General features: G+C 37.8%; 1 protein-coding gene across 2 annotated transcripts in view; it reads left to right on the forward strand.

Moving 5' to 3' along the window:
- Positions 1-26,139, forward strand: part of SRGAP1 (SLIT-ROBO Rho GTPase activating protein 1) — a 317,024-nt gene that overhangs the window by 257,946 nt on the left and 32,939 nt on the right. The window contains exons 11-17 of one of the 2 annotated variants that reach the window (XM_011929220.1): positions 102-129; positions 4,358-4,460; positions 7,979-8,039; positions 8,175-8,252; positions 10,279-10,413; positions 22,057-22,162; positions 24,888-25,112. In XM_011929220.1, coding sequence (XP_011784610.1) covers positions 102-129; positions 4,358-4,460; positions 7,979-8,039; positions 8,175-8,252; positions 10,279-10,413; positions 22,057-22,162; positions 24,888-25,112 — 736 coding nt within the window. Of the gene's footprint in view, positions 1-101; positions 130-4,357; positions 4,461-4,979; positions 5,014-7,978; positions 8,040-8,174; positions 8,253-10,278; positions 10,414-22,056; positions 22,163-24,887; positions 25,113-26,139 lie in introns of both variants that reach the window. The other variant, XM_011929221.1, reaches the window with a different exon arrangement.

A 26,139-nucleotide genomic window follows, 5' to 3' on the forward strand; every position in this document is an offset into this window, starting at 1 on the left:
ATAAACTCAACATTTTAAAATAAGGGACAGGAGATACAAAGAGTACCACATACAGTCCACTGATTCCATTCAGTTTACTTACTTTAATTTTTTTCCTGCAGGTCATAGAGCTGAATATATGACTACAAGGTAGGAAAATATGTTATCATATAACTTATAGCATATTTCACTTTCTCTTTAACAAGAAGCAACCGTTGCAGTGCTGAAAGAATTAACATGTTTTGTTAATGAATACGGGAGATAGTTTTGGCTTGACAAAGCATATGAACATGAAATGTTTGGGCTTCTAACAAGACTAGGTATGTTCTGGCTTATTTAAGGTTGTAATTGTAAAGCTCTTTAATAGGCAGAGACAGTAACAAAAACCTAAGTTAAACAGGCTTGGTTTATCTAATCCAGAACACTTCAAGTGTTTCTAAATAGTGTGACCAGACTTTTGATTTGATAGTTTAATTTTAAAAAAATATGATGTGTACATCTGCATAAGTAGAAAGTATAATTATTTTCTGTTCCTATTTTCCTTTAGTCATATAAAAATTACAGCTGGCTGGGTGCAGTGGCTCAGCCTGTAATCCCAGCACTTTGGGAGGATGAGGCGGGTGGATCACCTGAGGTCAGGAGCTCATGACCAGCCTGGCCAATGTGGTGAAACCCCGTGTCTACTAAAAATACCAAATAATTAGCTGGGCATAGTAGCATGCGCCTGTAATCCCAGCTACTCAGGAGGCTGAGGCAGGAAAATCTGCCACTTGAACCCAGGAGGCAGAGGTTGCAGTGAGCCTAGATTGCGCCACCACACTCCAGCCTGGGTGACAGAGTGAGACTCCATCTCTAAAAATAAAAATTAGAGCTACATCGAATATCTTTAAGATTTTAGCTCTCTATATATTCTCCATTTTGATTCACTTTAAACATTTAACTTTTAACATACTTCCATATTATACTGTCTTCAATCAGGGGAGGATTGTGAAGCTACTACAAGAAGGAAAAGCCATTTGGGCAGCAGATTCTGATCTGGGTTGGGGAAAGTTTGTGGCAACTTTTATTTTTCTATGTCACCATTTGTGCAACAGACGTAAATTATCTAATTAGCATAGCAAGATGTTGCACTTTTGAAATTGAGTTCTCTTTGAAATAAGAGGCATTTAGAACATTGGTATATCTGTTGCAGTAAGTGGCAAGTCGACTTTCAAGGATCTAGGATGTTATTGCTGGGCGGCTTATTCATAAGGAAGCCTCTCGTACTTCTTGGTAAACCAACTGGAAAGATACAGCTCCTGACTTTTCCAAACCTAACAAAAGAAAAAAACACTGAGGTTTTTCTTCACTGTGTCAGTGAAAAAGAGGACTGTAACCTCAACCTGGTAATATGCAGCTTATAGAGGTGTTTTTCACCTGTAGCATCTCCTTGCAGTATCAATTGTTTCACTTGTTGTTTCTCAATTATAATTAATGTAAGGTACTTCAAACAAAGAGATTTTTTTCAAAAGCAGAAATGGAAATATATAAATTTGCAATGCGAGCTATAATTGCCAAATAGACTAGATACTCACGTCAACCTGACCAGTACTTCCTCTCATGTGGGCATCCTCTATAGGAAACCAAACTATCAGGAAGTCATGTGGTAGCCACAGAATCAGAATGAGTCACGCAGTTGGAATGTCGAACATCCCTGGCTCTGTTCACTTGATGTGGGCGTAGCAGAGCAAGAATCGTCAGACTTCACCATGGAAATTACTTTGATAAGCACTCAGGCAGTTCGTTTGCATTCCAAGTTCCTCTCACAACTTGCATGTGTTCACGTTTACCATACTATAGAATCCTACAGAGGTGGTTTTCAGGCCTTTGATAGAAGACTCAAAAGATATCCCTCCATTAGCCAGCATTACCCTGCGTCTCCCAGTCATGTGGGGACAATGATTCAGGGCATTGGAGGTTTCTGGCTCCGTCTACAGGATTGGCTCGCTCCATGAATCAGTGACCAAACACAATTCTAATCTCCTTAGCTTTGTCAGCTTCTCCAGATATCACCAGATGTGAAGCTCTCTTGGACCTTATTGTAATAACCACATTTTCTAGTTTCATGCTTTGGTATCTTGGGGCCTTGCTGACTCCAGAAGTACTGCCCCTCCCAGGATTAGCCAATTCCTAGCAGTAGTAAGAACTGGCTTGCAAGTGTGCCTTTTGTATGCAAGTCAGGTGATCCAGAGGACCTACCTCCAACCACCTCCTTCATGGTTCTGACACTCAGGGCCACTCTTCCCCTTCCCTAATCACCCCAAGGCCAGGTATGGGACAATTTAGGGATAGTCCCTATGCCCCAAGGCCCACTGGAATCATTCCAAGTAGCCTATTCTAAACCTGCTTGCCCAGCTTCTCCCATTCCCTCCAGTGGGAACCACAATAAAGACTCTTGCCCACATTTTCCTTTGTGCCTTCTGCCTCCTGACCAACCCTGGTGCTTCCTTCTGTGGTTTCCCTGGTGGTGGGGCATGTCCCCAACTCTTGGGAACTGTGAGTAACAAACTATCTTTTCAGTGGTAGTTGTCTCCTGATCCTTGGCCTCACCATACCTGAATAAAAATGAAATCCACATTTTAAAACACTTTTAAAATAGTAAAAGGAGTGGATGAAATCAAGTATGTAGGGTTAAACCCTTTGGTTGGTTGTTTTGTTCTTTTTACACCTATCAGATTCTTTCCTCCATGAATGGCCAGAATTCAGTGTATAAAAGAGATCTCAGAAATTGCATCCATGGCAGGAAATGATAGGTTGCCTGGTAGAAGTTTCCATATTCCCTCCTAGACACTCGCAAAGGCTCCTTTTAACCTCACCAGCACTGTGGGACTTCAGGTGCTGTGTACCCCGTTCATCATATGAGCCCATCTACTGGGAGGGTCTTAGAATTTAGCTATGAAAGGCTGTACCAGTAGGTTTGTTTCCATACATGATAGTGTCTTAGGAGGCTAGTCAGGCTTCCATGTAACTTCTTGGGATCTGGTATATGAACCAGACCTTCTGAACTTAAATGAACTAAAAAAGATAAATTTTCCTAGAGTCTGAAGCTTAATAAAGGGCTTTACACAATTTCCTGGTGTGGTGTGTATCCTCCTATAAGCCTTGCAATTAAGAAGGAGTTTTGCATTAAAAGATCCAGAGACAGGTCTCAGGGCTCTCCTTCCATGTATTTCATTTAGCACAGTAGTAGAAATTGAGTCAGGTAATTCTGGCCTTCTTTCCACTAATGGGAGAGAGCAGAAGAGGTTCCCTCTCTGCAGTCACAGGGCAGGGTGGTACAGAATTTCTAAATATACTACATGCTGCACTAGATGTGCATATGTCAGAGAGAATGGTTTATTCACCAGAGCAAATGGGCAGACTGGAGAGGAAAAGAGTCTGCAGTGGCATAAACGAGTACATCCTCAGATATTTAGGTGGTGGAATAGTTCGTTCTAAAGAAATAATAACTCATGCGAGCCTGTATGTCCCCCAAATTAGAAAAAGCAGTGAACCCAAACTATTTTTTTTTACTTGTAATCCATTAATAGTTACTTTTGCATAAAATAAAATCCCATTACTACTGGAGGGGTATCGAACAGATGTGATGTTACTTGCATTGGTTTGCTGGACTGAGTGAGGAGGCTCACGCCTATGATCCCAGCACTTTGGGAGGCCAAGGTGGAAGGATCTTTTGAGCCCAGGAGTTCAAGACCAGCCTGGAAAACATAGGGGGTTCTGTCTCTACAAAAAATTTAAAAATTAGCTGGGCATGATGGCATGCGCCTGTAGTCCTAGCTGCTTGGGCTGAGGTGGGAAGATCCCTTGAGCCCAGAAGGTGGAGGCTGCAGTGTGAGCCATGATCATTCCACTACACTCCAGCCTGGGTAACAGAGCAAGACTCTGTCTTAAAAAAAAATAAAAATTAAAAAAATTACATCTACCTGAAAATGTTATATTTAATTCCTCATCTGGGGATCTACCAGAGCCCTAATCTTTATGACCGGTTGTATCTTACTGTGTGACTTGTAACCCAGATAGCAAGAATGCTGGTTTGTAACGTTTGGCCAAATAACTAACGAGGCTACTTGGTAGTGTTTATTTTAAAACAAACCAGCAAACAAAACAAAAGTCAGCTGCAACATACAGGGAAACAGCAGTGTGAATAAACAATTTGTATGTTTTTTGATACAGAAGTGAAAGTAAATAAATGGGAAATGGGAAGGACTGTTTTCCCCTGTGACTGGGGGAGGGGAAGGAACCCAAGATTCCCATGTTTTGTAATATTGATGTGACCTATAGATGTTTCATTTACTGTTTGATTTCTGCCATGCTCAGTAATTATATTCCCTTCCCTTAGGCCTCCAAATGTTCCCCCTAAGCCCCAGAAACACAGGAAGTCCAGGCCCCGCTCACAGTATAATACTAAGTTGTTTAATGGGGATTTGGAAACATTCGTCAAGGTACTGGCACCAGCCATCTGGGTGGCTGATCTCCATGCTTCTTACTATAATGGTCTCAGCCTCTTGTAAGAGGAGGAAGGTCATTATGTCCAAGTCTGTCCTGGGGCTCTTTGCTTTCCCAGAAAATCAATATAATATTTCCTGAAGTCAGAGAGGAAAGAATATTTGGGTTGAGTGTCTTCAGAAGAGAGAATGAATGTGGGTATTATTATGTGGGCACAAAAGAAAGCCCTCTTTCTTTATTTTTTTTTTTTAAAGAGCCATAATTTATACAGAAAGTTAAAAAGCAACCTGATAAAAATGTTGTATTTTTACTCGTGCAAATGAGATGGCACAAAGTATTCTTTAAAGTCTGCTTGTTAGGCTAGCTCTGAAGCACAGCAGGAGTTTTGATTTCCCATGACTTGAGGAATTCATTATATTGAATGAATTGTAAGACCCTATGATCTCTACCTTGTATCTCTGCTGTGTTTACTCTTCGTCTTCTTTTTCATCCTGTATTTCTGATAATGCTTCTAGCCGAGGACGAAGAAACTCGCACACAAGACATCAGGTACAGTGCTAGAGGGACGTGAGGGTGCTCTTTCACTGTTGGTATCATTTTCAAGTCGTGCTCATGCTTGGCTTTAATTAGATTGTTAAGGGTTTTAAAAGAAAAATGTTTGCATTTGGAAACTAGATAGGTTTGTAAATGGGTTTTACTTAGAAACTGTAGCAATCAAACACTAGAGGAAAAATGAGTACATTAAACTATTACTTTTTACATTATGTGTTTGGCAAATGTACCAAGTTTGATCAAGGGCTTTTATTAGGGAGAGTCAATGTTAAATACCAAATACACATTTAATACTGGATTATGGACCCTAGTGTGAATTTTACAAAGAAGTAAAGGGCTTGCTTTCTCCTTCATAGTTCACATTTTATGGCATGGGCTGCAGTGTTTCTGCAAACTAAGTTTATCTGAGAAACCACATCATTAATAAACTCCCTTAATGATATGTTACAGATGCCTTACTTTCTTAGGTCTGTTTATTGAATTAGTGTACTAACAATTAAATAAATGTGCACGTGGCGTGTGTAAGGACAGATACATACATACATACATACATACATACATAGATTAAAAACCTCTGGCAGCCTTAAAAATAGCCCTACTTTGGAATTACGTGAAAAGCCACTGAAGAACCTAAATAGCAATTACAAATCTGCCTTAAGCCTTAAATCCAGAAGAACCTTATTGGCTCTAATTTAATATAAAATTATTGTCAAATTTGATTATCTATTTTCCCAGCCCCTGGCTTATAAGCAGGGACAAATTAGATGGAGAGAGAGGAACGATAAAATGAAAGCAATGAGATATGCAGCTGATGGCCTGGCAGAGAAAGAGAATATGGAAAAGCTGCAAGAAGCAGACATAGGATTCTGTTGTATTTGATAATATGGTATGAGAATGGCTGCTTAAGATGATAGAAAAGCACATTTTATATATTTTTTCAATTTTTCATTAAGAGCAGTTAAATGAAAGTAAATTGAGGTACCAAAGAATAAATAAACCAGCTATCATGGAAAATTCACTTATAGAAGCTCTTCACCACCCAGATGGCACATTGAAGACTCTTTGGTAATAGAAACAATACAGAGGGCTCCTTTCCACTTCTAAAAAGGCCTTGCTCACTTGAAATCTCCACAGTGTCACTGTGAAGACAGCAAAAGCAAAACCATTTTTTCTCTTTTTCTCATGGGAAAACTGACACCAAAGGATTAGTTTGAATGATAGATGGAATGCAATCCATTCTTCTTATATTTTCTTACATTTTCTACCCATGCATCTGAAATCTATAAAATTAAATTAAATTAACTCACATATACTCATTACTTTTTGACTACAAAATTAATTATATCTGAATGAAATACTGATCATAGCTTTTAAAAAAAGCAATTAGTAAATGTAAATATAAGAACATTTTTAAAAATATGAAAACCTAAGACATTTTTTATTGAGAACTTTCTTAGTGCAAACATTTTCCTTTTAATAACCTTGTATTCTTTGCTTTTCTTTTTGTTTTAATACTAAGTTCAGCAGAGATGTAAATTAGTGGTCTCCTTTTATCACATTTAAAAATATGTTGCTTTCAGATTAGTGTTCCATGAATTGTTCGTATAGTTTACTACCCCTAAAACACTTATATCTTAAAGAAAAATCCTTTCACATATTCAGTAAGTTGTGATGTAATTACATTACTGTTCCTGAGCCAGCTAGTCCACACTAAAATGTGTCTTTGTTCTTAAGACTCTTCTTTAAGAAATTAATAAAATTTATACTCCTAAAACAAATTAACTAATTAGAGAAACTTAATACAGGCTCCAGAAGTAATTGAGCCATTAACTGGTTTATACACTGATTAGATTGTCTTAAAACCTAAAATAAGACAATTCCTTAAGAAGTATAATACCCATTCTAGGAATAGTAAAGAGTTTAAATTGCTGAACTGCATTATTCCCAATCCTTCCCCCACTGCTTAATTGGAAAGGTTAATGTATTCTGAATTGTTCTAATATATTAAGACAACCAACTTTTTTTTGCATTTCAAAATAAAATTCCTCATGAATTAATACCTGATGTCAGCTAATCATTTTTGAGCCCAGTGGTTTTGGGGTTTTTTTGGCTTTTTTAAAAAGATCTAATTCCTGAAAAAGCAGAGTCTTACAAATACATGAAAAATAATTCTGTAGTCAGTAACCTTCCCAACTTCATGGAGTACATGGCATTGGTACATATTTAACTGTGACCTCAGCAGCCCTTCATCTCATTTGTCATCCTATACATGTTTTAAAACATTGCCACAATTTACATTTGTTTAGTAGAAGGCAGTGACTGTTTTACAAGACGTGGGGAAAGAAGGCCCAAAAATGTTCCTTTCTAAAAAAACGATCTACTCCGATGTATATTTGTGCCATTTTTTTCTTATTCCTTAAAATATGAAAATGTAATAATGAAAAATCTGTAAGTTCTGATGTAAACTAAATAAATACATGTTTTAATTATCTCTGTAACAATTCTCATATTAGGCATCTATAGATATGGAAGCCCTTTTATAACTTGTCATCTAGGTGATGTACTCTCAGGGATGTCACAGAGAGAATCCTGAGATGGCTGAAAAGTTGTCTTTCATGATGAATATAGCCAATCAAACTGAAGATGCTATGATTATAACACACAGAGTTCTTTTTAAGTCCATTAAAGATTGATCACTTGCATAAATAAGCTTTTAAAAATGAGTTATTCACATATTCATTTTGGTATGTGAGTCTTAATATAAGAAAAGAGATGAATTAGCTTTTGACATCTCTAGGCAGAGCAGGGTAAGTTGAAACAGGATTGCCTTAAATGTATTTAATTTGGTTTGCTCCAGAACTGCAAAAATCCCTCTTTAATTACTGTTAAACTGTAAGCCTTATTATAATGAGGGGTTTATACCTCTCCCTTGAGCTTAACTGGTTTCTATCCCTTTACCCAGGACTCAGGACAGGTTATTCCCCTCATTGTGGAAAGCTGTATTCGGTTCATCAATCTCTATGGTAAGCCATAAACTACAGAATTCTTGTTTTTTAAAAAATCACTAGGAGTGTTTCAGTAAATTTACTTCCTGGGAAAAAGAGGGACCTAGACAATGTGATGGGAGTTTTATCCTCTTTGCTTTCTTTTCTCTTTAGGTCTTCAGCATCAGGGGATTTTCAGAGTGTCTGGTTCCCAGGTGGAAGTCAATGATATTAAAAATTCATTTGAGAGAGGTAATTGCATGTCTATCCCTATAAACAAACCATGTTGAAAAGTCATCATGTTCTGTAAACTGAAGTGACACCCTTACTCTGTATATCCTCAAAACCTTTCTTTGTATGTACTGCATTAGGGGTGCAGCTGTACGAATCCATTAAGAATAGCTGAGAAATGGGACCAAAACTATAAGCCCTTGTTATTAAAATTAGAAAAGTATATGAGCTCTGCATCCTGGTTGAGGGCTGACATTGATAATCAGTGCCAGGTGTAGCAAATGTGGGGCTGAAAGGTTCTAGAAGAGTGGCCAGGGCAGCCCTGGGCCTAGATAGCAGGTGAGGGAGGCAGCTCCTCCCAGCTGCCCAGCTGCTCCCTTTGTCCAGAGCTCTTCCCTATTTCTTCTCACTGTCCACAGGCTCCTTCCCTGTGACCCTAGCAGGTGCCTTATGCTTGTTTATAATTGGCTGTCAAATAAGTTCTACTAAACTGGGTCATTTACCCTATACATTATCTTTTTTCAATGTCAATCCTTTTTTTCCCTTAATTTTGTATTTTTAACTATTATGGGTATGTAATAGTATTATGTATTAATAGGGTATATATGATGTTTTAACACAGGCATACAATGTATAATGATCAAATCAGGGTAACTGGGATATCTATCACCTGAAGCACATGTAATTTCCTTATGTTAGAAACATTCCAATTAGCACATTATAATTAGCAAAGCTGCACACTTTCATGTCAGGCAGACCTAGAATCATATCAGACTCTCAGCCACTAATCAATCATGTGAGATCGGTCAAGTCGCTCAATTCCTATTTGGCCTCGATTTCCTCATCGGCAAAACTGTAAAAATTGATGGTTAGAGCAGAGCAGCCACATGTGTCAAGTCTCATGCAGTGGCCATCTTCAGGATAAGTTGGAATATGGTGAAGTATCAGGTTCTGTGCTAGCCACCACAGGCAAAATACGCTATCATTTTTCCTTGGAAGTTTTCCCAGTATTTCTTGTTTGTGATCTGCTTGGGCAAAAATAATAGTAATTATTATATTCTGATAAATTCATGTTCAGTGATTTCTTGCCCTAGGAACAGAGAAAAGGAAACAACAGATCCCTAAAAATAAATTGCCCTAAGAAGCAAAAAAAAAAAAAAAAAAAAATACATTAAAATGCAATGCACACTTTTTGTGAACTTTAGAAGAGAAGCATAAAACTGTAAATAAAAAATAGAATTTGAATTAAGGTTGTATTTTTTGTTGAACTTCTTAAGGATTTTATCTCTGAGAGGAACTATAACCAAACTAGTTGCCTAATAATTTAATTTAATTCTCAGAGAGAAACATCAGACTAGTTACCTAATATTTTAAAGTTGTTTACCATAAAAAAATACATAATTTTATATTTGTGATATATTTTTTTAAATTCCCACCTTTTATACAAACTCCTTGGCAACGTGAAAGGTATATTTTCAAGTTCCTCTATCTGATTGTACAGTCTCCCTCTGCTAAGACAGCTTTCAGATGTGCTGTGAACACCACCATGCCACTTTGGGAAATGCCTACTTATTTAATTGTAGGTGTTCACAATTCAGTGGAGCCTATGACATTTCTGATAAATTTTGCTGACTCACATAGCATAGCCAGACAGACTATGTGTGTGTGTGCCTTTTTTCCAGTAGGGTAAGAAACACAGGATGTAGTGTTTGAATTCATGTCAAACTAAGATTACAGATTTCAGCTTTTAAAAAGTGGGGGTTGGGTAAAATTATAAATTCCACAATATTTTATTTTTAAGATTTGGGTAACTTGTAAGGGATTGTTTAGTAGCATAAGACTTTAAAAGCTTTATTTTAGTCAACTATTTTTAGGTTAATCATGGGATGGGATATCTAAACCAATTATTTTAATTTTAGTACCATATAATCTTTCATAAAGTGTAATTAAAAGATACATGTATATATAGCAGTGTGTATGTTCATAAAAATATATTTTTGTTCAGATAAAAAGAAGCACTATAAGTGTAACAATTTTTTTTTTTTAGGTGAAAATCCTTTGGCTGATGACCAGAGTAACCATGATATTAACTCAGTTGCTGGCGTTCTGAAGCTCTATTTCCGTGGGCTGGAAAATCCCCTCTTTCCTAAGGAAAGATTTAATGATCTGATTTCTTGTATCAGTAAGTGGACTTCTTTTTCGTCTTTTCCCACCAGAATTATTTCACTAACCAACTTCCTGGAAAAGGCACTGGCCCCCCTTCACACACCCCCACTCCCACCATTACTCCATTACCACCATATTTCTGAGACCATTTGCTTTCTTTCTGGATCCAGTGCGAGTCATCCTCCCAGCTATGGCCTCGCCCTCGACTGAGTGGGCTTTCCTCCTGAACATCCTCTGGCTCCAGAAAGCCAGGAGCTTCCCACTCATGGCTGGAACTGAGCCGAAAGGCAGGTGCCAGCCGCCTAAGGGAGAGGAGAACGTTGTAAGCTGGGAAATGTGACCTTTTCTTGGCTTTTGGTTCTTGGTTTTTCTCAACCAATTTTAGGAGTGGGGTAATTTATCCATCTTTGAGTGTTATTTCAAGAAATGGGTAAGATGAGATCAAAGATCCTTATTACAGTGCAGGAACACCAGGTGGTAATTATCTGTCAGTGGGCAACCCAACCCAATAGGCAGAGCTGCTCTGGGATTGTGTATGACATATTATGAAACTGATAATCATTGGCAAAGTAAAGCATTGCTGTTTACTTCAGTGGAGCTTTTTGACACTATACAAAGGAAGGTGAAAATAATGATACCATGAATTAGTTATTAGCCACAATCAGGATCCATGCATCTAAAAATACAGGACCCCTTTTAAGTCCGAGTTCCCAGTAAGAGTCTAGAGCTGACTTCAATCACTTAGGCTTCATAAGAATCAACTTTTTACTCTTAATAAAGAAAGCTCCCTACAGTCCCCCAACCCCCCACCTGAATCAACAAGTCCTGTTGATCTGGCCTCAAAAAAAACATCTCGCTACTCATCCCTCCTTCCCCATCCCCATCACCTTGGTTTCTCACTGGGGATAGTTAGAGTCTCTTAAATGGACTCTACTTCTAGATTTTGCCTTCCTTTCCCAACCCCTACCCCCTGACCCCGGCCCTGCATCCTTCCATTCTCCATACTGTAGCTAGAGTAAAAGAAAAAAAAAAATGGGTTGCTTGCTTTCTCCCCTGTTTAAAACCTATTTCAGTATTTCCCACATAAAAGCAAACTCCCCAAGGTGGGCTGATTGCTTGGTCTCCAGTAGTTCGAGATCAGCCTGGGCAACATGGCAAAACCCCATCTCTACTAAAAATAAAAAATTAGCCAGGCATGGTGGCATGCACCTGGATTCCCAGCTTCTTGGGAGGCTAAAGCAGGAGGATCTCTTGAGTCTGGTAGGCGGAGGTTGCAGTGAGCCGAGATCGTGCCACTGTACTCCAGCCTGAGTGACAGAGGTAAGACTGTCTCAAAAAAAAAAGAAGAAGTAAACTCCATGGCATGGCCAATTCATAGAATTGAATTCTTCCTCTCTCTGATATCTTCTACTGCTACACAGTCCTCCCCTGCTACCCTACCATATTTACTGTATATTTCAGCAGTAGCAGACTGTACACATGCCAGGCTATTTCCCACCTCCATCCACTTGCCTATGCTACTTCCTCAGCTGTCCCTGATAACCATTCAACATCTGCTGTGAAGGCTTTGCCAAATTGGCACTCCTCCCACAACTCTGTCCTCCCCACCACTCCAACCAGGATTAATCACTTTCTCCTCTCCCAGTAGTCTATTGGGTACGTATGTCTAGAATTTTTCTGATCTCCCCACATTATAATTTGTTTAACCCCTCTGTCTCCTACTACTAGAGAAGGAGTTTAGGCAGTAGGTTAAGAATGGAGACTCTGGATTCAGAGAGCTTAGTTCAAATCCTAGCTCTGCCACACACTCATCAGCTGTGTGACCTTAGGCAGGTTTCTTAAGCTCTCTGCATCTCGGTTTCCTCACCTATAAAATAGGGAGAACATTAATCCTTACATGATAGGGTTGTGAGAATTTAGTGAGTTAATACGTGTAAAATGCCAAGAAGAGTGCCTGGCACAGAGTATGCTGAATGAAGTGCCCACAATTAGCTCCACAGGCCTGTGGATTTATGGATTACTCAGTTTCGCAGCCCTAACATTTGGCCAGTCCCAAATGTTAGGAATTAGTTAATTCCTGGAGCATGTTAAGTTAAATAGAATTTATAGATGAAATGAATTGAAAAGTCAAGATGCCACCAAAAGTTCTTTGTCTCGCATTGGTGCGTAGAGTCTTGGCTCCAGCTGGGTATGAATTTCCCGGTCATAATCCTCCCCAGTCTGATGTCCCATTGGAATTTAGAAGTACAGCTGCACGTCCATTCCACAGCCCTTGCGTAGCCTGAGTCATCACAACGAACCTCTGACCCAGCTGGAAAGAAATGAAAAGGAGGTGTCTCACTTCTGGAATTCTCCTTTGGCCATGTCCAAAGATTTCCCTCACATCCTAGCCAGAAGGCTTAAGTCTGGAAAAATAACAAGTGCTGTACAATGCTTAGTGGTTTTCTAGGTCCATACATCATGTCAGCTGTAACATGTACATGTACCAGTTGGATAAAGAGCATTGGGCCACATTGTCAGTTACCATTGTAGAATCATTTCACACTTTTATTGGATGAAAAATAACATTTCATAGTGGTTTTTAATAACTGAGGCCATAGAGTCAGAAAGATCTAGGTTCAAATCCTAGCTTTACCACTTTCCAACTTTGTATAAACTTGAGCAAAGATTCATACTTAATCTTATTAAATAGCTGTTTCTTCATCTACTTCATAGAGTCTATGTGAAGAATAAATGAGATAGTCCATGTTCAGGGTTTAACATCATGCCTGGCACATAGTAACCCTCAGTAAGTGTTGCAAGCTGTCATCATTACTATTACAATTACTCTGACTATAAACTCTGGTCACATATGCCAGTACCTGGGTTAGCTACTTAGCAATCTATCTGTTCTGCTAAATATGCATTTCTTTGGCATAATTAACTCACATGAATTTAGAAATATTAGTGTTATCCTCAAGTTACATTGGTTCCAGCATGATTTTTCCCAGCACATTAAATGCTTTGTAACAATTCGTGTCAAGCTTTCTCACAATTAGAGTCATATTTAGCAAATAGGTAAACTACAAGGAAAAAAATCTATGGAGATATCTTTCACGTAGGCGGTGCCTGCAGTGCTCAAGTGCAAATGAAGAAGCTACAATGATATTCCCTCCTGTATTAAAACAATGGATTAATCAAAATCAATGGATTCATAATCCTTGGATTTTAATAGGATTGTTAATGTTTTCATTAGTGCTCTAGTTACAAAGTTTCATAAATGTTGAATAGTCTGCCCCAACCCTATTTTTCCCCATTAGTCGTGTCACTTTTAGTGCACAGTTTTACAGAATGGCAGGTTTTTCAAAAATACACATATTGACACTAACAACCTCTTTATATAACAACCCCTTTTCCTCCAACATTTAACCTCTTAAGAAAGAGAGGATTCTTGGATGTTATTATCTCTAAGCAAGCATTTTTTTCTTACCAATGTGACCACAATACATTTTTCCTGGATTTTCCTGCATTTTCCCTGGATTTTCAATAAATTCTTTGAGTAGCATAATACATCTTTTATCATTGTATCCCCTTATCAATATTACAGACTTTTGACGATTTGAACCAATTTGATTAATTGCCTACAATGTGTAAAACTTTCTAGGGATTCAGAGACTTGATTCTTGCATTTAAGAGGCTTAAAATATAGCAGGAAAGGTAAGATATTTACAAATAAATGCAGGCTAAGTTAATATACGATAGAAACAAAGATTTTGAAATTTTACAGGAAAGAGAGATCTGTTTGATAGATTGTTTTTACTCTTGTCATCTTGTAAGCATTGTTGTAATTGGGTTTGATTTTCCCTATTAAAGTAATTTCACATGACAGTTATTTTGTATAGAAAAATCTTCCCTTTTCATCTTTTCTAAGAGTTCGCATGAGTCTCTGGAGCATCTACTACTTTTCGCTTACCTATTTTTGGATTGTTTGGGGAAAGGGGTGTGTGTGTGTGTGTGTGTGTGTGTATTGAGTAATTATCCAGGCATGATTATGCCTTATGATCCTGAGTGACCACGTTCTTTGGAAGCTTACAAATACATGTAGTCAAAGGAAATTTATCTTGGCCTTTTAAAAAAAAAAATGCACTATTTTTTCCCCAATTTATTGTATATTTCTTTTTAAAGATTACTTATCTGGATGAAGACATGGTAAAACCAAATGCAGCATAAATTTGAAGTGACAAACTTGGTAGTTTCTCAGTTTCTCACCCAAGAGTTATTTTGTTTTGTTTTGTTTTGTTTTGTTTTAACCATCCACTTTGTGAGTGGTTTTGTCAATGCTCCAGGTCATACCCACAAAGTCTGGGCAGCTTCTAGAATATCCTTGTATCATGGCTCTGAGATTTCCTAGGGCATAAGTTCAAGTGACTTGCCCTAGAAAAGCCACTCAAGTAATTCATGTTTTTTTTTCTGACTGCCTTAAGGCTGTGAGCCCAGATGAAACATTTTCACTTCATTTTGCATTAGGTGTTATTATTTAGATGACTACTTGGATATGAGGAAATGGTTTCTTAAGGGAGAATTTTTTTTCCTATCACGAAACCAACATGAAGGCATTGTAGAGTACCTGAAAAATGCACAAAAGCACATAAAACAAAATATTGTCTACCAAAATTCCGTAATTCCACTACCCAGAGAGAACCACTGGCATGTACACATTTTGTGTACAACAAACAACAACAAATATTATGTTTCATGTTAATATGCAACATAACTACAATACCATTATCATACCCTTAAAACAAACAATAATTCCTTAAATCATCAAATGAGTAGTCAGTGCTTTTTTAATTATTTATTAGGTTGGTGCAAAAGTTACTGTGGCTTTTGCCATTACTTTCAGTGGCAAAAATCACGATTACTTTTGCACCAACCTAATGTTATGCAATTAACACGTTATCACTGTAGAAAAATTATAAACTAAGAACAAATTATAATTTCTGTACACAGGGATAGTGATAACGTTTTTAGTATCTTTCCAGAGTTTTTCTGCAGTACTTATGTACTTTGTAAAACAGCTTTATTGAGATATAATTCTCATACTCTACAATTCATTAAAGAGTACAGGCCAGTGGTTTTTAGTATAGTCACAGAATTGTGCAACCATCGCCACAATGAATTATAGTACATTTTTATTACCCCCAAAAGAAACCCCAGTCAGCAAACATTAGCAATTACTCCCCATTTGCTCATAACCACCACCACCCCCAGCCCTAGGCAATCACTAATCTACTTTCTGTCTCTATAGATTTGCCTGTTCTGGCCATTTCATATGAATAGAATTAGACAGTATGTTGTCCTTTGTGATTGGCTTTCACTTAGCATAATGTTTTCAAGGATCATCCATGTTACAGTAGGTATCAGTACTTCATTCTTTTTGATTGCCAAATAATAATCCATTTTGTGGGTACACCACTCCTGTGTACTTTTCATAAAAATTATATTGTACCAAGTGACCACTAATGGATAAGAGGTTTGTTTTTGAAGTGATGAAAATGTTCTAAAATGATTGAGGTGATCTTGCACAACTCTAAGTGTACTAAAAATCATTGGTAAACTGTAAATGGGTAAATTATATCGTATATTAATTATATCTCAATAAAGGTATTGTAAAAAACATTGTTTTTGAGACAGGCTGTCACTCTGTTGTCCAGGCTGGATTGTAGTGGCATGATCACAGCTCACTGCAACCTCTGCCTCCCAGGCTAAAGCGATCCTCCCCGCTCAGCCTCCCAAGTAGCTGGGACCACAGGCGTGCACCACCACACCCAGCTAATTTTTGTATTTTTTTGGTAGAGATGCGGTTTCATCACATTGCCCAGGCTGGTCTTGAACTCCTGGACTCAAGCAATACACCCACCTCACCCTCCCAAAGTGCTGGGATTAAGGCGTGAGCCACTGTGCCCAGACAAGCTGTTGTAAAAAATTATGTCACACCACACTGGCTCTTCATAAACCACTTTTTTGAAACTCAATAATATTATTTTCAAAATATAGCTTTTAGTGACCCTATAATGATTTCTATTTTATGTAACAAATCCCCTAGTTTAGACATTTAGATTGTTTCCAGTGATTTTGCAATTATGCCAAAATACTAGGATGAGCTTCTTAATACCTAAATTTATTTGCCTTTTCTATTTCATGAAAAACGTTTTTGAACTCTTTTTCTGGTGCTCTAATATGTTTTCGCTATAAAAATTTCTTTCAGCTTTATGGACCTACATGGTGGCTTTCTCTCTGAATTCTAAATTTCTGTTTGATGCCTTATGATAATGTTGTTAATTTTTCCTTTATCCTTAAAAATATTTAATAGGCTGAGTATCTGAACTGAGTAGGTAAAGCTCTCTAGGCTAAGACTCAGTTTCTTTCCTAACCTCAATATGTTAATTCAGCAGAACAGGAAACATCTATGTATGTATTTCTATAGTGCTGTTATTTAGGAGAGGCATCAATGGTTTAATTCACAGAAGTCAGTCTATTAAACAATTATATACAAAGGTTTGATGAACACCTTGACATTGTTAGTGTGAACCTAAAAATGTCCTGAAACTGGTACATTCATCTTGCCAGCTTACATGCCAGCTGTTAGGCTATGGAACTCACAAGTATGTGTGTACCCACTGTTAAATAAACAGTTTCTAAATGTGGTCACCGAGGAATTTCCTTCCCTGCCTTCATACCTAAGGAGAAATTTGCATCTTGTGATTTATTATTTGTTTTCTGGCAAACAAATACTTATACAAATAGTCCACAGAAGAACCAGTATTTTCAGAGTGATGACCATTTGAACTTTTTGCCATTTGCTGAAGTAACTTGTGTTTGATGGTAAATTTTTCACATGCATTTACATGGAGCTGTCTGAGCCGCCTGCTGGGAAGTTGGGATGCTAACATGAGAATCTTGCCTTGCTGGGAAAAGAACATCAATTAACCCAGGGAGCTTTGAGCATGTGATCAAGGTTGGGTGAATGCCACTTTTACCTAATTACATGAGACTTCGAATTGTGGAAAACAAAGCCCAGCTTACAAGAAGTCCAAATGAAATACTGATTTTCCTCACTGACAACTTTTCTGAGGGGAAGAAAAGACCCATCTTTCCCTCCAGCATGAAATTGTGAAAGACCATGAACTGCCACACTCAGAGCCAGCTAGGAATGCACATTCATCAGAGTGTCAGCAGCAACCATAAATTTTGCCGGCTAACTGGACTCGAGAGTAAATGAGTCATTTGTACCAGAGTGAAGCTCCTGTCGGAGGCACATTGCGCGCCTGTTGAGCAGCCAGCCAGGTAGAATTGGGAGTCCTGCTCGCAGCCATCACGGTCGGAAGCCTTAGAGACGAATAGATTTGCGACTACTTCAGGAATGCCAGCAGTTCTGTTTTGCTTTGATTTCTGTTTCTGTAGTTATAGAGAATGTACATCTGCCTCACATAACTTTATCTAGTCTTTTTGGTGTCACTTATGTCCTTGTTGCTTTTCCCCTGAAATCTTTCATTTGCATCCCACAGACCCCCTCATTCTTTTGTTGTGGTTATATATATATATATATAACCATATATATATATATATAACCATATATATATAAAGCCATATATATATAAAATGAAATTTACCATGTTAACAATTTTTAAGTGTACAGTTCAGTGGCATTAAGTACATTCACAATGATCACCACTATCCATTTCTAGAACTTTTTCATCTTCCCAAACAGAAACTCGGTGCTCATCAAACAGTAACTCCCCATCCTTCTGCACTTCTGCCCCAGGCCCTGGCTTCATCTCTTCTCCTTTCAGTCTCTATGCATTTGCCTATTCGAGGTACCTAACATAAGTGGAATCATATAATGTTTGTTCTTTTGGTGACTAGCTTCAGTTAGCATAGTGTCCTCCAGACTCACGCATGTTGCAGCATGTGTCAGAAATTTGTTACTTTTTAAGGCTGAATAATGCTCCATTGTGTGTGCAGACCACATTTTGTTTATCCATTCATCTGTCAATGAACATTTAGGTTGTCTCTACCGTTTGGTTATTATGAATAATGCTACTCTGAAACTGGTGTACAAATATTTGTTCCCTCAATTCTTGTTAAATAAAATTTTAGAACTGCCTTTAAGAGGTAGAGGGACTAAGTTTAGAACCGAGAGACAGAAACAAGAGGATCTTGAATTAAGATTAAACATCTTGAGGCCAGGTATGGTGGCTCATACCTGTAATCCCAGCACTTCGGGAGGCCAAGGTGGGCAGATCACTTGAGGCCAGGAGTTTGAGACCGACCTGGACAATTTGGCAAAATCCCCTCTCTACTAAAAATACAAAAATTAGGCATGTTGGTGGGTGCTCCTAATCCCAGCTACCTGGGAGTCTGAGGCATCAGAATCACTTGGACCTGGGAGGCGGAGGTTGCAGTGAGCCGAGATCACCCCACTGCACTCCGGCCTGGATGACAGAGTGATACTCTGTCTCAAAAACAACAACAACAACAACAACAACAACAAAACCTCTTGGAAGTAACGCCTATGTCCTGTAGTTATAGAGAATGTAGCTTCCAGAGTGACGCCATCTATGGGATTTGACAAATATTAAAGATGAATAATATAGTAAGAGTGGTTCTTTTTACATCCTTTCCTTTCCTTTAGTTTTTAAATCTAGGACTTCAAAACTAGCGTTAAGCTACAAAAATCCTGTCCCTGATAGTTGACCTTAATTTTATGATTATTAATTTTTTTAGAGATGATGTATTGCTCTGTTGCCCAGACTAGAGTGTAGTGGTGTGATCATAGCTCGCTGGAGCCTCGAACTCCTGGGCTCAAGCAATTTTCTCACCTTAGCCTCGACCTTAACTTTAAAATGAGGATTTGCTTGGAGAATGAGGAAACTTCACTTTTGAAACACCCAAGATCCTCAATAAACAGTGGAAGAAGTTTTGTTGTTGTCTTAAGAATAAATCATAGTATGTATAATTTCACTTTTGAGGGGTTTTTTCTTTTTCATTTTTAGAGATAGGCTTTCTAGATACAAGGATGCTAAATCATCTTTGTCTTCCTTAAAGTAGCAACAACATTACACTTTTTACAAAATCAGCTATTTTAGGTAATAAACATTCAACCAGTTAATTTCTGATATGAGATAATAATGCAGCTGGGTTGAAATAGTACTTAAAGGTACAAAATTCCCCCCATTAAATTCTCAATGGCTTTCAAATTACTTCATCTGTAGGCATTTCATCTTCCCTCTCTGTACAGTGTGGTTTTGCACACATCACTGGAAGTTGTCATGGAGATAAACAGCTTCCTCTGGGACATGTCTTGATCCTACTAGGACTGAACGGGGTGGAAATGTTGATAATTATTGAGTTATTGTGGCCTGGGAGAATTTATACACCTGTTGAATAACTTCTTTTTTAAGCATCTTATTCCGTCTTTTCAGGGAAAAAAAAAATTGAGACCACTGCCTGGAAAGTATGTTAAAGTGCTTGTATGCAATAGATATAACCCTAATCTGCCTTGTTCATGGCGTTATAGTTTTTCCATTTTGAAATATTTTACAAATAAAAAAGGCAAAATGTAATATATCCAATTCAGTATTACTAAGATCACACTATTATAAATTATAGGTTTATAGTGAAAGAATAAAAATGAAAGAATGAGAATGTTAATTGCATGATAATGTTTTACTTACACTCTGGTTCAAGAGTTTCTGAAATTGCATTTGCTAAAAGATGACAGAGCTACGGTTCCAACTTTGGCATACTTAAAGGTGGGAATGGAAGTGGTTTTTTCCCAGGAATCCTGATAAATTATTGCTTGTTTTGTCAACTCATTCTTGGTTAATCAAGAATATTGCTAATAGATTTTTCACACCTTTTCAGCTATGCAGAAGGGAAAATAAAATGCCCAGTTTGATAATAAGTGGAAAACAGCTGGGGTCAGCACTCAAGATTCCAGGGAAATGAGCTTGGCGAGAGTAATTAAGACAGTGGTTCTCAACCCTGGCTGCACAAAAGAATCTCAGGCATGAGCATTTTTAATCTCCCCAAGTGAATCCAAGTCAAGGTTGAGAGCCACTGATACAAGAGGAATTGGAAAGGGAAACTGAGTTAGGAGAGTATTTTGATAGTCTAATTTAGAAACAATCAAGACTTCAATTAGAAAATTAGCAGTGAGGTATCTAGAACTAGAAACTACAGGACTTCTTTTCCATTCAAGGGAGAAAAATGAAGCAAAGATATCATCTTAGAAGTGATGCTTGTAACCTTGCATCTGGATGAGGTTGCCATTGAGGAGAACCAGGTAGAAATCTTGGAGGGTTATCCACATTTGTGGGTAGAAGAAGGTTTAAAAAACAACAATAATAATAAGGAGAATGAGTTGACTATGGTGTCAGAGGCTATGGACTGAGAATTTTCAGGTATTTTCATGAATATCTCAAGAGCAATTAAGAACAGTATGGTGATACAAAGTATAGAAAGCTTCATAAATGTTTTTAAACATACTACCTTTTTGGAAATATTTTCTTAAATATATACTTACTGGGTATCTTCAAAGTTGTACTTTGTAAAGGTACAACTCTACAAAGTTGTAGTCTTGGGATCAAAGAAAGGCAACCAGACTTAGGAAACAGACTTATGAAACAGACTTACGAAACCAGACTTACGAAACAGGACACATAGGTTGTGGTCCCAGCTCTCCCCCTTCTAGCCTGCTGACCTTGGGTATAGCCCAGCTCTCATTTTCCTAATCTGATAAATGGGGATGACAGTGTGTGCTCTGCCTACTGCAAAGTTTGTTATTCCCTTTAACTTAGACAGCAAATGTGAAAATGTGTTTTTAAATATATAGAGAATTATACCAATAATGTGTTGTAGTGGTAACCTTTTTGCTGATGTTCACAAGTACTTTAGTACTGAGACACTTTGGACAGTTTGTATTCCCGGTGAAGAGGTAGCATAACACTAGTCTCAGGTAATCCTCTCTTGGGGGAGCTCACCATCCCACAGGGAAGATGAGATAAGGAAATAAATAGCTGTAAACATCAGGGCATACATCATAAGAAGGCAGGAATTGTATTGCTAATGTATTCCTAGTGCTTGAAACCTGGTAGGCTGTCCTAATATTGATGGTATAATGTAATACAAGGTGAAAAGCCATGTAAGTAAAATGCAATGGTAATTTTGAGAAAGGAGAGATTCCAAACCTGGCACAGTGCCTGGATCATAGTCATAGACAAATATATGATGAATTAACGCATAACAGTTGGGGAAGGGGTGCCTTGCCCCAGAAAGCTACTTTGGTTAGCATGCAGCAAGAAGAAGTTGAAATCATATCAGATGCAAAATTTAGAATTAGCAGCAAAGGAAAAAATGGTTTTTAAATCTAGAAGATTCTAAACTACTCAAAGTCAAGTCCATGAAAGAGAAAACAGTGAGGGTCAGAGGAGAAGCCCTCTGGAATGGTGGTATACTCAAGCCGATCATTTATTCACTGTTTTGGTTACAATTGCATCTCACACAAGAGCAAGGTGTTGCTTGTATTCAGATGTGTACTGGTAATCCATGTACTGCAATGTTCTGTTTTAAATGTGGCGAGTGAAAGGACTCTCACCATGTCATCTTCCGTCTGTAGGAATAGATAATCTCTATGAGAGGGCGCTTCACATCCGCAAACTCCTCCTGACTTTGCCCAGGTCGGTCCTTATAGTGATGAGGTACCTCTTTGCCTTCCTCAATCAGTAAGTACCTGAATGCTCTGACAAAAGGCCCATCTGAATTCTGTCTTTGTTCTTGGATCCTGCAAAATGTACATTGGGTTCCATTTATCAGCAGCGTCAAAGAGAAAAATGATTGAATATAGACTGAAGGTACATTTTTCCTCAGCAGATCAACGTCATTGATAGATGACAACCCTACCCTGGATGTAGAAACTGTAGCCACAAATGCAAAGATATTTAAATATTACTTTAAAAAAACACACACACACTTTTCAGTGAAAAGCGTTATTCAGTGTTTTTCCAACTTCCATCCAAAACTGTCATGAATGTTTTTGTCAAAATGATGGAAACTGGCTGTTCATTGCAGAAAATTTCTGTGACTTTTTAATATTTGTAGTTGGGGATGGAAGAAAATCATAGATGGGAGCTGTACACAGATCCAAAAAAGAATTTCTGCAAATTCACTGTAATGAGACCTTATCAAGAAGAAACTACCTCAAAATGTTCTCTTAAACAAAGTAACATATCCTTTAAATTACTACATAATTTTCAAAGAACTTTATTCTTTTAATTTCGGCAACTTGATTTTCAGCTATGCTACTTCCTGCTGTATGGGTTCCGTTATAAGAACAGCTTCCCCACGTCCTACTAAGAATCCCCTTGCTATTCAGCATTTCAGTTAAGCAGCTGGAAATAAAGAAATGCAGGGGCATCAACTTCTTGAATAAACTTGGGGAAATGTCTTCTCATGCTAGCATGGATTCTCCTTTCCTAAAATTCGGGTATTTCTTTTTGGTATTTCATGGGACATTTGGAGTTCTCAAAAGCCACGGTGACTTATTACAATACTGCTGACTAGTCCTGAAATCATACCCACTCAGCTCGACCCCAGGAGCCAAGTATCATACAATAGGGAAATGTTGGCAGAGAACCATACAGAATGAAACTCTACTGCTGACCTGTGGTGCCTAAAACATTCACAAATGACAGTAGCAACCCCTTTGTACATTAATCACCACTAGAAATAAGCAGTATCTAGAGAGAGGTTTAAACTATGTTTAGGCTAGACGCTGTACATTTTTACCTTTAAGGAAACACAGTCACTCAGGCAGTTTTAAAAATCCAGAGGCTTGCCTGTCCCCGCCTCCCCACCACCACCACCACCATACCCCAGGGTGGAGTACCTTGCGTTCCTACTGGCCCCCTCCATACCATTCCTACCAAATCTTCCTGACACACCTGAACAAAATCCACTGTGAACTAATAATCCATAATGGACTAGGAAAGCAGTCTGTTAATTAAGAAAGTTCTCAAAACCTGAACCTAACTCATCATGCATCTCAGAAGAATGGCAAATGCACCATGGGTGTTGCTGGCATTGCTTCCAGTGGTTCTACCCAGAGTCCCTCTGGCTGGTTGCACCTGCCTTCATGCAGTCACAAGGGCCCAGCCTCTAGGGCAGGATGCATGGGATGGGGATTGTGAAAAGAGAGATAAGCTATTATTTTACTGCAGAATCAAAACTTGGAAATAACATTTTTACATCAAGTTTTTGTTTGCAAGCCAGCACTAAAGACCCAGAAAGATTAACTGTGACTGTCTCCACTGAGCTGAAGTATGTCTTTTGGAAATAAGGCCATTCTTATTCAGAATCTCCATTTTCAAGATTCATCCATTTTCAAGATGATCTGTAACATGATCATTTACTCTTATTGTGAATTTCTTTAAATATTGTGTGTTTGAGAAATGGCAGAAGGGAAAAACATATGTTAGCTGTGGAAATTATGCTTTTGTATTTTCTACTTTCTAGACTATCTTATTTCCAAAAAAAAGGGTAAAGTATGTCATGTGGTATCTCAGTTTCTTTGTATCTGTCATCATCTCACAAAGGTAGTTGAGTCTCCTTTTTCTCCTTCCATTTGTCATATGTTCACCTGGATTTTACATTTCCTTTCAAGACTGACATTCTATACACTGAAAGATAACATATCTAAATTCTCCCTAGAGCAGGGAGCATAGCAATAAAGAGCTGGCTTATTTTGAATCACTGAAAATATTTCACAAATACCCATTGAATAGAATGTAGAAATTAGTACTAGACAACTGGAAATCTCCCCTACAGTTTGCAAGCCTTGCATAGAGTAAGAGAATTGAAGATTCTTTTCCCCTTTTCTTGTACTTATAATGGCTTCTGTGACACTGGTTGTCACCTAGCATTGATTGTCTTACCCAAAAGCAGATTATAAAGCCTGGAGTTATTTGCTCCTTTCAGTAGTTACAAAGAAAAGGTTCTTTGTTTTCTTCTAGGCTTTCCCCAAGATTTATAGGAGAAAACTAAAAATCTGAGATATATTTGAATGGAGAGAAGACAATTTTAAAGACATCTATAAAGCTTTACGGAAATCTTTGCTGTGTATCCCAGATTTACTTGAGGAGCATTTAGAGCCTGACTGTCAAATTTGCAAATAAAACTCGTTTACATGATCCTGGTCTCCATTGTAGTGAATATTATATTAAACCCCCTCCTGACTTTGAAAAGTGCAACTTAATTAAGCAAAAGGACTTAGAATCCCCTCTCAGTTTCTACTTAGTTAAGGTCATAAGTCATTTGACTTTCTTTGGGATTTGCTGAGCCAATTTAAAGTTGAAGTATCTTATTAAAGTATTGAAGTGTCTTATTATTAAACATGTATGCCCTTTTCTTCTCTTTGTTCTTTTATAACTCCTTTCTTGTTTCCTTTTGTAGTCTGTCACAGTACAGCGATGAGAATATGATGGACCCTTATAACCTGGCCATTTGCTTTGGCCCAACATTGATGCCTGTCCCAGAAATACAGGATCAAGTGTCTTGCCAAGCACATGTGAATGAAATTATCAAAACCATCATCATCCACCATGAGACTATTTTCCCAGATGCTAAAGAGCTGGACGGCCCTGTTTATGAGAAATGTATGGCTGGAGATGACTATTGGTAAGTCTAAGAATTTTAGTCCTCCTCTCCCACCAAAAATTATGGAAATATAACTATCCATTTGATTAGAGGAAGGAGTTTCCTATAAGCCACCAATGCTTCCAACTTAAAAGGAAGAAGCACTAACACTTGAGATAAATTTTAGAATACTAAGACCCATGGAAACTCATATTTATCCCTCTCTTTTCTGCAAGGACGCTCATCTTTTAAATAAATCTACCCTATCATGGTTTTGATAGAGAAAAAGGGTTCTGATGTTATGTAGAGCTGTGTTAACTTTTATCATTACATAAAATCAAGAAAAGATAACAGATTGACATTTTATTTTTCAGTCTAAATCAGAGGTTTTGATTTCATATAAAATGTTTTTAAATTCTCGTTTTAAAGGAGCCCTGTCAACCAAATGTGTTTTCATTCTTATTTTCATTTTCACTCTTACTAATGAATATAATTCTAACTATAATTATAGTTAGACCTCTAGGTCATTTCGAGTAAATTTATTATATTCATGTATTTTTGAGATAAAATTTTTAGCATGACAGTATTGCCTCCCATTCCATCCATGTTGCTGCAAATGAAAGGATCTCATTCTTTTTTATGGCTAAATAATATTCCATTGTGTAGATGTACCATAATTTCTTTAATCCATTCATTCATTGATAGACACTTAGGTTGTTTTCACATCTTGGCTATTGTGACTAATGCTACAATAAATATGGAAGTGCAGATATCTCTTCAATATACTGATTTCCTTTCTTTTGGATGTATACCTAGCAGTGAAGGTCATTATATTAAGTGACATAAGCCAGGCAGGAAAGACAAATATCACATGTTCTTACTCATACATGGAGCTAAAAGAGTGGATCTCATACAGTAGAGAGTAGAATGGTGGTTACCAAAGGCTATGAAGGGAAGGGGAATAGAAAGGATGAAGAGAAGTTGGTTAAGGGCTATAAAAATACAGTTAGGTAGAAGGAATAAGATGGGTGCAGTGGCTTGTACCTGCAGTCCCAGATATTTGAGAAGA

Source organism: Colobus angolensis, unplaced genomic scaffold (assembly GCF_000951035.1).
Source record: "Colobus angolensis palliatus isolate OR3802 unplaced genomic scaffold, Cang.pa_1.0 Scaffold80, whole genome shotgun sequence".
NCBI lineage: Eukaryota > Metazoa > Chordata > Mammalia > Primates > Cercopithecidae > Colobus > Colobus angolensis.